Source organism: Rhinoraja longicauda, chromosome 5, assembly GCF_053455715.1.
Source record: "Rhinoraja longicauda isolate Sanriku21f chromosome 5, sRhiLon1.1, whole genome shotgun sequence".
In the NCBI taxonomy this organism is placed as follows: Eukaryota; Metazoa; Chordata; class Chondrichthyes; order Rajiformes; family Arhynchobatidae; genus Rhinoraja; species Rhinoraja longicauda.
The window spans coordinates 26649277-26662786 of NC_135957.1; the positions used below are offsets into that span (position 1 = coordinate 26649277).

Below are 13510 nucleotides of genomic sequence, written 5' to 3' on the forward strand. Positions count from 1 at the left end.
AACAGAAACAGATCCTTCAGCCCACGTCGACCAAGATGCTTACCTGAACTAGTCTCTCTTGCCTGCGCTGGCGCACATCCCTCCAAACTAAGCTTTGTGTCTGAAGAAGGGTTTTGACCCAAAACATCACCTATTCCTTTTCTCCAGGGATGCTGCCTGACCCGCTGAGATACTCCAGTATTTGGTGCCTATCTTCCCTCCAAAATAATCCCACATTCATCTTTTTTCTTTTAGCTGTCTCCAGACTCTACCCTGCACCTACACACTAGGAATAAGTTATAGTGGCCAATTAATCTACCAACCTGGGATGTGGAAGGAAATTGCGGCGCACAGATGGAACCCATGCGGTCAAAGGGAGAGCACGCAAAACCACACAGATAACATCGGAGGTCAGGAGTGAACTAGAGTCCCAGGTGCTGTGAGATGATTGAGAATTATTTCTCTTTATGCTTTTTTTCGCCCCACAGGCACAAAAATTCGTACCTTTAGGACTTACTTTCCGAGACGTTTAGAGATTTGGCATGTTACCAAATACTCAATCTTCCACATATGTACTGTGGAAAGCATGCTACAGTATGGTTGCATCGTGGCCTGGTGTGGCAATGCCAGCACACAGGGATGCAAGAGGCTGCAGAAAGCGATGGATGCAGCCCTCATCTAAAGCATCTACATGATGGACTGTCATCAAGGACCCTACCATCCACCCATGCCCTATTCTCACTGCTTCTGCCAGGCAGGAGGGCCTGAAGCCTGAGGTCCCACACCTGCAATGCTTTCGGATGCGAGAGGAAATCAGAGCACGTTCGTAGTCAGTATTGAACCCGGGTTTCTGGCACCGTGAGGCAGCAGCTTTACCGCTGCACCACCTAGCCAGCCTTCTCCCAGAAGAGATGTTTTGACATCATGGACTGGGACAATAACATGACTCGGGGAAGAACTAGTTAATAAGATTATAAGTGACAGGAGCAGAATAAGGCCACTCGGCCCATCAAGCCTGCTCTGCCATTCAATCATGGCTGATCTATCTCTCCCTCAGAACCCCATTCTTCTGCCTTCTCCCCATAACCTCCAACACCCGGACTAATCAAGAATCTATCTATCTCTGCCTTAAAAATATCCACTGACTTGGCCTCTACAGCCTTCTGTGGCAAAAGATTCCACAGATTCACCACCCTCTGACGAAAGAAATTCCTCCTCATCTTCCTAAAAGAACGTCCTTTAATTCTGAGGCTATGACCTTTACCAGACTCTACCACTAGTGGAAACATCCTCTTCACATCCATTCTAGTTCTTTTTGGAAAATATATTATACCAAAACCTAGCAATTTCCCTCCAAAATATGCTTACCTGTTTCCAGCCAAGTCCAGCACATGAAGCTCAGTTGCCAGTGAAATCTCTGGTGGGATTGTTGTTAATCTGTTGTCTCGGAGACTGAAAACAGTAAGGCTGCAGCAGCCACCAATCTGCAATTGAAACCAGAGTAGTTAGCTAAGCCTCCAGAAAAGACACCTTGCCAGAGTGAGTCCACATGCAAACTGGGGGAACTACACCTCATATTCCACTTGGGTAGCTTACAACCCAACGGTATCAACATTGAATTCTCCAATTTTAGGTAACTTCACTACATTCCTCCTCCCCCTTCTTCCTCAATATGACTGCCCCCTCCCTCACCTGTGCCCCATCGGAACTCACACCTATTTCTCTCCTCCCCCTCCCCTTCTACCTACATTCCTTCCTTTAGCTTCACATTTCACAACTCTTCAATCCCTTTGTCGCTCACCTTCATTCTTTTCATCTCTGGCCTTTTTATCCACCCATTTGCCCATCAAAAATCCCTCCTCACCTGGATCGACCCTGCCTATTCCCTACTCCTACTCCCTTCCACCTTTCTTCCCCCTACTCCCTCCCTCCAACCCCCCCCCCCCCCCCCCCCACCACAATCAGTCTTAAGAAGGGTCCCGACCCGAAACATCACCCATCCATGTTCAACCATAAGACCGGAGCAGTATAATGCTATTCAGCCCATTGAGTCTACTCCACCATTCAATCATGGGTGATCTGTTTTTCACTCTCAACCCCATTCTCCTGCCTTTCCCCCCATTACCTTTGATGCCCTTCCTTATCAAGAACCTATCAATCTCTGCCTTAAAAATATCCATTGACTTGGCCTCCACAACCATCTGTAGCAATGAATTCCACAGATTCACCACCCTCAGGCTAAAGAAATTCCTTCTCATCTCCATTTTGAACATATGTCCTTTTAGTCTGGGTCTGCACCCTATGGTCCTAGATTGTCCATTACTGAAAACATCCTTTCCACTCTATCTAGGCCTTTCACTCTTCAGTACGATGAACGTTTGAAGGCTCTGAGCCTGAGCTCGCTGGAGTTTAGAAGGATGAAGGGGGATCTCATTGAAACTTACTGGTCAGCACAGATTCAATGGGCCGAAGGGGCTATTTCCACGTTGCATATCTAAAGTCTAAATTAATCTAATGACCTGTAAGTCTTTGGGATGTGGAGGGGAGTCTACAGAGGGAACCAACATGGTGACAGGGAGAACATGCAAACTCCACACAGACAGGATCAAATCTGGGTCGCCGGAGTGGCCAGCAAATCCTAGAAATTAAAAGATAACGCCTGCTTTTCGCGGTCGATTTATGTCATTCTGTTTTTGGGCGCACACGAACAGGATCTCCAATATTTTTAAGAACCTAACAGGTTTGCTGATAAATTGACCATGATGTGACACAGAAAGCTAAAGTTGATATTTAATTGTGCATGCAGCTACTTAATGTTGTGATAATTGACAATGCAACGGCATTCCATGGGCCAAGTATTCCATGGGCCTTGATTAATTCTTGCATACAATGAATCACTGAAGTTTAAACATTTCAACTTAACATTTTCACTTCCTTACTTCTACTAACTTTTTCTGTTTGTTTTCAATCAAGATGGCACTTGGAGTCATGTGTGCAATTCTGGTCACCACACTATCGGAAGGGTGTGATTGCATTGTAATGGAGGAGATTCACCAGGATGTTGCCTGGCTTGGAGAATTAGTTATTAGGAGAGATTGGATGGGCTGAGTTTGTTTTCCCCTGCAGCGAAGGAGACAGAGGGGTGACCCAATAGAAGTACACAAGATTATGAGAGCCATAGATAGGGCAGAAAGTCAAACCATTTTTCCCATGCAAGGATTATCAAAAACAGTTTTGATAAAAGGAGATTTAAAGGGACAGCTTTTTTCACGCCCACAGTGATTGCTGTCTGGAGCACACAGCCAGAGGAGGTGGTGAATCAGATACAATCACTATGTTTAAGAGGCGTTTAAGCAGACTCTTAAATATACAAGGCATTTAAGTATATGTGCCTAATGCAGGCCAATGGGATCAGCGTAGGTGAGTAAAAACAGCCAGCATGGATGTGGTGGGCTAAAGGGACATTTCCTGTGCTGTACAACTCCGTAACTCTAGATTAATCTTCTCCTCTTATAGAGTCAGAGAGCACAAAAAGAGGCCCTTTGGCCCAACTTGTCCATGCTGATCAACTTGACATACTAGGCTTGTCCCATTTGCTTGCACTTGGCCATAACCCACTAATCTCTTCATATCCATATATCTGGCCAAATGTCTTTTGAAGGGCGGAATTGTTTCCACTTCCACAGCTTCCATTATCGCTCATTATTTCTTTCACAACCCGATCCCATTCCAATTGGCAATATTTCCTTCACAGCTCGCTTCTCAGTCACTTTCCTTGAACTCTAAATATCAGCAGCTGAGGGTGGTCTGAGGTCCCAGATGTCATGTCGCCCTCTTGGCACCATCATCATCTTTCATGGTGTAATAAAATCTCATGAGCAAGAGGGCTGCAGAATAAATCATAACGAAAGGCCACTCCACCAACATCTGGTTTGTTAATCAGGATTGGTTGCTAGTTCTGCTAATGCAAACCAAGTATTTATGTCTGATCCAAGATACCATCTTGATCCCCAGGGGTTCTGGAAGAATTTGATGCTAAAATGATTACCCTCTTAACCATTCCTCTTGTGATGTGCAGCAATGTGATGAGAGTGATAATGTATTGTCAGCCGAGCCACACAAATGCTTAAACCCATGACAGAACATGAAACCAAGTTAAATAAAATGTTCACACAAAGCATAACCTATGAAAGATGCCGTCAGCTGGAAAATGCGCAAATATTTAATCCCGACTTTCAAGCATTACGTAGAACAAACAGCATGCTGACATTTATTATCTAGGTTGATCCTGCACCATATCGTATGATCGCTGGCCCTTTGTCCCTCTTCTGTCTGGCTCTTTCTGAAATTCATCTTTACATTCTCTCAAGTATCTTTCCAGCTGTTATCAGGTAACTGAACCATTCTCTCACCAGCTGACCTCCCATCTACCTCATTGGAGAACGGATTTGCTTGGACTTTATCTTGTACTAAATGCAATTTCATTTATCCTCTATCTGTACACTGTGGATGGCTTGATTGTGATCATGTGTCATCTTTTTGTTGATGGGATAGCATGCAACAAAAAGATTTTAACTGTATATCAGTACATCTGACAATAAAGTAAATTAAGTATTCTTAGTAGCAACAAGCTGCAGATCCTTGCTACTATTAGCATGAGTGCCATTTCACTCTTCATTGGGTTTTTCATCTCATTATCTTAAAATTAATGGCTTCCAAATGTGTTATTCCTCAATTCAAAATCAAATCTCGATGTCTACTCTATCAAACATTTTCTTTACATTTTTGAGTCTATTTTGTCACTGCCCACCTCTTTCTAGAGGTTATGAGACTCTGTCTATGCATCCTTAACTGACAGGTAAAACCTTGTAGTTCAGGCATCACCTTGGGGGTGAATCATTTTTGGATCCTTTCCTTTCAGTAACTGTGATCAGAACTGTACACTTTAGTACAAATATGATCCAACCAAGGATTGACACAGGGGGAGAAATAAGGAACTGCAGATGCTGTTTCATCAAGAAAAGACAAAGTGCTGGAGTAATTCAGTGGGTCTGACAACATCCCTGGAGAACAGGGATGGGTGGCGTTTCAATTTTGGAAGAAGGGTCCCGACCCGAAACATCACACATCCATGTTCTCCAGGGATGCTGCCTGGCCCACTGAGTTACTCTATCATTTTGTGTCTTTCGAAGGATTGAAAGAAGTTCAGTGTAACTTCCTTACCCTTCACCGAGAATGCAAATGAACCATTCCACATAGTGTGCATTTGCTAGGATTCCATGGCCCGTTTTAAAACAAGTGCATCTCTCTGTTTGAATTCCCAGATCACTGACTATCTGCATCATTTGTATTCATACTTCCCAAGGAATACCACCAATGCGCTTTTCTTATCAAAAAACAAACATACTAAACATTGAAATTCACTTGCCAATTTAACTTAATTTATTAATCTCACAATCTATTGCCAGCTCTCATTTTGAAGACAGCTGTATGTCAAAAATTTGCACCGCAGCGTCACGTTAGGACGGTTGAAGTAATGTAAAGTCACCCTGATGGAATTCACAAGTCACTACACTAAAACGTGAGAAACAGAGCAAAGATTCACTCTTGCGGAATTTATGAGAAACAAATAATTCAAGAAACACAAATTGCGCAGCAAACAACAAATTCTATCAGCTTTTATGAAGGGTTTACAGTACAGAATATTGTGGCACAGACAGTTTTCTGGAAACACAACTTTTGTATTGTATTTTGAATTCCAGAATCTATTCCGAAAATACAAATAGATAGACACTAAATGCTGGAGTAACTCAGGCAGCATCTCTGGATAGAAGGAATGGGTGGCGTTTCGGGTCGAAGGGACAAGATGCTGCCTGTCCCACTGAGTTACTCCAGCATTTTGGTTCTATCTTCGGTGTAAACCAGCATCTGCAGTTCCTTCCTACACCTTAAATACAAATGGTGAATAACATTGATCCTTGTGGGAACTCACTTTCCATCTGAGCAGCTACCCTTTAGCCCTATAATGCAGGTACAGCAGGCAGTGAAGAAAGCCAATGGCATGTTGACCTTCATAGCGAGAGGATTTGAGTATAGGAGCAAGGAGGTCCAACTGCAGTTGTACAGGGCCCTAGTGAGACCACACCTGGAGTATTGTGTGCAGTTTTGGTCTCCCAATTTGAGGAAGGACATTCTTGCTATTGAGGGAGTGCAGCGTAGGTTCACCGTTAATTCCCGGGAAGGCGTGACTGACCTATGATGAAAGAATGGGTCGACTGGGCTTAGTCAGTCAGGATGGGCCCCACCACTCTCCCACTCTGTCACTCAGCACAGGGGCTCCACAAGGCTGTGTGCTGAGCCCCCTCCTCTACTCTCTCTATACCTATGACTGTTTACCAACCCACAACACGAACACAATCATTTAATTTGCAGACGACATGACAGTGGCGGGGCTGATCACTGAGGGCGATGAGTCTGCTTGCAGGGAGGAGTTACAGAGGCTAACAGGCTGGTGCTCAGAAAACAACAACAAAAATCTCACTCTTTTACTGTTATTTTATCATTAATTTTTAATCTTGTACATTTGAGTTCCGCTCAGGCAGTGCACCTGAATTTCGTTGTATGCACCACTACAATGACAATAAAGTAATTCTATTCTATTCTTTTCTAATATTCACTGGAATTTAGAAGGATGAGAGGGGATCTTATAGAAACATATAACATTCTTAAGGGATTGGCCAGGCGAGATGCAGGAAAATTGTTCCCTATGTTGGGGGAGTCCAGAACCAGGGGTCACAGTTTAAGAATAAGGGGTAGGCCATTTAGGACTGAGAGGTTGAAAAACTTTTTCATCCAGAGTTGTGAATCTGTGGAATTCTCTGCCACAGAAGGCAGTGGAGGCCAATTCACTGAATGTTTTCAAGAAATAGTTAGATTTAGCTCTTAGGGATAACGGAATCAAGAGATGTGGGGAAAAAAGCAGGAATGGGGTACTGATTTTGGATGATCGACCATGATCATATTGAATCGTGGTCCTAGCTCGAAGGGCCGATAGGCCTACTCCTTCTTCTTCTTAAGCCCTTTGCTCCTCTAGGGAGCATAGGCCATTGACAAATGTCTTCCACCTCACTCGGTTGTTGGCGGTTCCTGCATCTATTTTATCTGTTTCTATCTTTGTACTTTGTTTTTTATCCTTCAGTCGGTCAGTTCTACACCTGTCCACTGCCTCCATAGCATTTGATGTTAATCTGGTGGAAGAGTTCTGGAGGATTTTTGTAAATCAAGGAATGTTGCTTTCGTTTGTGCACTGCAAGGAATTCAGTGAGGCTGGTAAAGCCACAATTATTCCTTATGAAAACATGGAGCATAGAACAGTACAACACATGAACATGATCTTTGGCCCACAATGTCGGTGTCAATCATGATGTCAAATTAATCCCATCTGCCTGCTCATAGTCTATATCCCTTCCTGCCGGTTGATGTGCCAGTCTAATTGAGTCTTAAACCATCATTATATTTTCTTGCTTCTAAATCATTTTCTACGCTGATAAAATTCCGTTAACATTTGATCCTATATCTGACTAAGTAATCAAAATTTGAAGCGTACAGTGTCAATTCCACTGTTTTCATGATGTAGGCTGGGTGGAACTTGCAGGATGGTGCTTAAAACGTGGCTAGCATTTATTTCAAGAGGGCCTGTGTACAACAACAGGGATATAATGTTGAGGCTCTATAAGGCGCTGGTAAGGCTGCATTTGGAAGATTGCAAGCAATTTTGGGCACCATATCTGAGGATGGATGTGCTGGCTCTGGAGAGGGTCCAGAGGTGGTTTACAAGAATGATCCCAGGAATGAGTAGGTGAACATATGATGAGAGTTTGTCGGCACTGGGCCTGTACTCGCTGGAGTTTAATAGAATGAGGGGGGACCTTATTGAAACATACAGAATAGTGAAAGGCTTGGATAGAGTGGATGTGGGGAGGATGTTTCCATTAGTGGGAGAGTCTAGGACTAGAGATCATAGCCTCATAAGTAAAGGACATTCTTTTAGGAAGGAGATGAGGAGAAATTTCTTTAGTCAGAGGATGGTGAATCTGTGGAATTCTTTGCCACAGAAGCCTGTGGAGGCCGTCAGTGGGTATTTTTAAGGCAGAGATAGATAGATTCTTGCTTAGTACAGGTGTCATGGGTTATGGGGAGAAGGTAGGAGAATGGGGTTAGGAGGGTGAGATAGATCAGCCATGATTGAATGGCAGAGTAGACTTGATGGGGCAAATGGCTTAATTCTATTCCTATTCCTTATGACCTTATTTTCATTTTTTTAATAAAAAAAATTTAAATTTATTTATTTTTTCATATTTTTTTATGACTTATGACTCTTGTTTACTGACATAGTGTGCCTACTATCTTCCATTCTTATACTTAGTGTGATTATTCCTTATGTATAGTAGGATTGTCACTAAACTGCATGCAAAAAATATCACTGTTTGTACACGTGACAATAAAGTACCATTGACAAAATGCTAGAGTAACTCAGGCAGCATCTCTGGAGAGAAGGAATGGGTGACGTTTCGGTTCAAGACCCTTCTTCAGAGGCTGGATGCAGTCTAACGTGTTCTGTGTTGTTCACACTTCAAGTATAAGCAACACTTGCATTTCATTCCTGAGAACTGTCCGCAAACTGATTTTGCTCGAGTTAAAAACAGCTATTTTCTTTAGCTATGCAGGTAATATCACTTTGCACACACTTCCACCAACTTTATACAGTCAAAGTTATGGGCGGCACGGTAGCGCAGCGGTAGAGTTGCTGCTTTACAGCTAATGCAGCGCCGGAGACTCAGGTTCGATCCTGACTACGGGTGCTGCACTGTAAGGAGTTTGTACGTTCTCCCCGTGACCTGCGTGGGTTTTCTCCGAGATCTTCGGTTTCCTCCCACACTCCAAAGACGTACAGGTATGTAGGTTAATTGGCTGGGTAAATGTAAAAATTGTCCCTAGTGGGTGTAGGATAGTGTTAATGTACGGGGATCGCTGGGCGGCACGGACTTGGTGGGCCGAAAAGGCCTGTTTCCGGCTGTATATATATGATATGATATGATATGATAAAGAGTAAAATACCTATGGAACGTGGAAAAGGCCCTTCGGCCAAACCCGTCTATTCGTCTTTCATCTTAAATCTATGCTCTCTACTTTCAGGTCTCCTTATATATTTTAGAGAGATGTAGCGTGGAAACGGGCCCTTCGACCCACCGAGACTGCGCCGACTAACGGTCATGTGTTTGAGCTAATACAATCCTGCAGAGTAGGATTCAATTTACAGATGCCCTACACATCTTTGGAATGCAAGAGAAAACCCACGTGGTCACACGGAGAACGTACAAACTCCATTCAGGCAGCACCTGATGTTAGAATGGAACCGGGTCTCTGGCGTTGTAAGGCAGCAACTCTACTGCTGTGCCACTGTGCTGCTCTCCGGCGCTTCTCATGATTTTATAAATCTCAATAAGGTCACTCCTCAGCCTATGAAACTCCAGAGAAAAAAAGCCACAGCCTATCCATCCTCTCCTTATTACTCAAGCCCTCCAGTCCTTGTGACAATTCCTACAGTCCTTGTGGCATTCCATTTGTGACAAAATATTTTCCATATTATACAAATATGTTACCAAGTTCTTCAGTATTGCTACAAATGGTTTCCTCCGGGTGCTCCGGTTTCCTCACACATTCCAAAGACGTGCAGGTTTGTAAGTTAATTGGCTTCTGTAATTGTCCCTAGTGTGCAGGATAAAACTACGGTGATCGGGTGATCGCTGGTCAGCGCGGACTGGGTGGGCCAAAGGGCCAGTTTCTACACTGTATCTCTAAACTAAATTAAATGCCGACATGTAATGTTTAGTGTGGAATTTATCACAAAATTATGATTAAAGTGAGACTTTCAGTATAGTAGCTTGTTCAAGGTTGTGCTAAAAACATAATGATAAAATGAAATGTCTTCATATCATATCATCATATCATATATATACAGCCGGAAACAGGCCTTTTCGGCCCACCAAGTCCGTGCCGCCCAGTGATCCCCGTACATTAACACTATCCTACACCCACTAGGGACAATTTTTTTTTACATTTACCCAGCCAATTAACCTACATACCTGTACGTCTTCTTCTCTCTAATGGCTGTAAAAATTGTTACAAAGCAAAATAATGGATTGACTAACAAATTGCATTTTCATGGTGCCTTTAACATAGTGGAGCATCCGACGATGCTTCATGAGAGAGTTTTCAAACAATGTTTGACTGCGCATCACACAGCAGAATAGATTACCATAGGTTGGTTAAGGCTGTCTTTCTCACCTTCTCCTGCATCCACCATAGGGAACCCTGACATCTGTCCAAGAACTTAACCAGTTTAGTTTAGTTTATTGTCACATGTAACAAGGTACAGTTAAAAGCTTTTGTTGTGGTCTAACCAGCACCAAGGACTTCTGCATCAGTCAGCATCTCTGATTTTTCCACACAGAGGAAGAGAACATCGTAAAGGCAAGTGAAACCTGGACTCTTAGAAGACATCTGGGAAAATTACATGGATAGGAAAGATTTGGAGGGATATGGGCCAAATACAGACAAATGGAACTAGCTCCGGTAGGCAACTTGGTCAGCGTGAATGAGTTGGGCTGAGGTCCTGTTTCTATGCGGCACATGACTATGTCTCTAAATGGGGAATGTACCTGCCTCCACCACCTCCTCAAGTAATGTGCAAGCTGGCTGCTTGCAGTGAATCCTGCCTGCCAATACTTTGTCTGATGTCTGACTCAAGGCAAAGAAGTCATCGTCTATCAGTAACACAGCAAATGCCTTGTAATGAACACAAGACATGCAGATCACACGTGGACAGACGATAGATTAGAATCCACAATATAAATTGACCTCAAAAGAAAGTGCAAGCAAGTTGCTCCGCAGTACCAAAGATAGGAAGCAGCTTGTGAAATATCACGTGCTAATACTTCACTACAGATACAATGAAGTCAGGAGGGTTACAGAAAGAGATAGAAGATCAATTAATGAGTAAAATTGTTCAGTTTAGCTTGATTAGAACTGCAAGATTATCATCTTATCACAGCCAACCATTTATTGTATGCATGCAGCCATGTACAAACCCATTCATAAAGATAGCAATTATTTTATTTAAACTACAAGGTTAGGAAGATCAACAGAGCATGGAGTAAAAAGGAGATTTCTTACATTATCATACCACACATATGGCTTTGTTTAACTTAATCTAATAAATACGTGCTTAGATAATCAATATATATTAGTTGCATACATTTTATGAAGTGGGGTGCAAAAGCCCAAACAGGTTTAATGGTTCCATACATGCAAATTGAACCAGACTATTCAGCACTTTAAACCAGAGAAATAATTCACCATTCACAAATTTTCATTTTTACTGCACAAATATTACGACTTATCCCCCCCCCAGTTTCATTCCAAATTCTAATGATCATAAGAGCGATGTAGTATTTATCCCCCAGCATACAATACGCAAGAACAGTCAATTATTATTAAATTATGAAATCAGAATATTTCACAAAAATTTTGCAAACTGCACGACATTGTTCATTGCCTTTGTAATAATTATCTCCAGTGTTCCACTGCTCCAACTTCGTCCCAAAAATAGTACATAGCTCTTTGAAGTTAAGCACCTTATACATTTGCAGACTATTTGCATCTTAAATCAGACCACAATTGTTCAAAACCACAGTGTGTGTTTTGCATGCTCATGCTGTCCCAAGCAGTTAATTTAGTCAATACATCAAAGCTGCAAACGGTCCGTGGAAGCCATGAAATGCACTGCACCAAGCCAAGCAAGCTCAAAGCAAATAAAGGTCAGCATTTCATGATGGTGTACAGCCACCAAGAGACTCATGTACTCACTGGTTTACATTTCTACTGCGCTCATTTCCCAAGCAGCAACAAGTTTACAGGAGGCAAAAACGCGAAAAGATTATGCTTTCACGTCATAAGACCAAACATTCCAACTGCAATTACGATAAGATATTGCTGATAATAATTAACCAAGTAAAATTATTCTCCTGCAAGTAGAAACCGTGGACTCAAAAGAATCTTAACTGAATTCCAAATTAGCTTTTTTTTTAAGATACAAATTTGCAAAATGCTAAAAGAATAAAATGATAATTCCGAAGGGAAATTAAGATGTTTGGGAAGGATCTGTGTGACATAAAGTGCCATTGCTGACTTAATGAGATCTAATCAAGTTTCTGAAGTAGTTGGCATTACATGTTTTGTGACATGAAATACTCAAGTGTCCTTTTTATCAGAAGGTATGATCAATTTCAATGCGTTGGTAACATAAAAAGTGCAATAATTTTTGTGTTTAATTACAAGCGAGTGATACTTACTTCAACATCAATGACAATGGGTTGGACCCCAATCAATATCCTGAATAGAATTCAAACCATTTTATCTGAAGTACAATGCTCTCCAGAAAATAATAATAACTGCATTGCAGTTAAACCAATGAATTATGCACCGCACTGTTGTGTTGAGAGTGTTCAACTCAGTTCCACAGGCAGCAACTCTAAACTGTTCTGGTTTCAGATAGTATGCAGAAGCGATGCTTTCATTAATCTTGCAAAAGAGGAGAAAGGGGAGATGGGAAAGAGGGCAGATCATGGGAAAGAATGGAAGTCATGGGTCACTTTTGGCAATAGACAATAGACAATAGACAATAGACAATAGGTGCAGGAGTAGGCCATTCAGCCCTTCGAGCCAGCACCGCCATTCAATGCGATCATGGCTGATCACTATCAATCAGTACCCCGTTCCTGCCTTCTCCCCATACCCCCTCACTCCGCTATCCTTAAGAGCTCTATCCAGCTCTCTCTTGAAAGCATCCAACGAACTGGCCTCCACTGCCTTCTGAGGCAGAGAATTCCACACCTTCACCACCCTCTGACTGAAAAAGTTCTTCCTCATCTCCGTTCTAAATGGCCTACCCCTTATTCTCAAACTGTGGCCCCTTGTTCTGGACTCCCCCAACATTGGGAACATGTTATCTGCCTCTAATGTGTCCAATCCCCTAATTATCTTATATGTTTCAATAAGATCCCCCCTCATCCTTCTAAATTCCAGTGTATACAAGCCCAATCGCTCCAGCCTTTCAACATACGACAGTCCCGCCATTCCGGGAATTAATCTAGTGAACCTACGCTGCACGCCCTCCATAGCAAGAATATCCTTCCTCAAATTTGGAGACCAAAACTGCACACAGTACTCCAGGTGCGGTCTCACCAGGGCCCGGTACAACTGTAGAAGGACCTCTTTGCTCCTATACTCAACTCCTCTTGTTACGAAGGCCAACATTCCATTGGCTTTCTTCACTGCCTGCTGAACCTGCATGCTTCCTTTCATTGACTGATGCACTAGGACACCCAGATCTCGTTGAACTCCCCCTCCTCCTAACTTGACACCATTCAGATAATAATCTGCCTTTCTATTCTTACTTCCAAAGTGAATA

General features: G+C 42.6%; 1 protein-coding gene across 1 annotated transcript in view; it reads right to left on the reverse strand.

Annotated features, from left to right (window-relative positions):
- The window catches only part of lrrc1 (leucine rich repeat containing 1), a 111242-nt gene that overhangs the window by 11675 nt on the left and 86057 nt on the right, over positions 1 to 13510 (reverse strand). The window contains exon 11 of the mRNA XM_078400082.1: positions 1348 to 1463. Within this exon, the coding sequence (XP_078256208.1) occupies positions 1348 to 1463 (116 nt within the window). The remainder of the gene's footprint in view (positions 1 to 1347; positions 1464 to 13510) is intronic.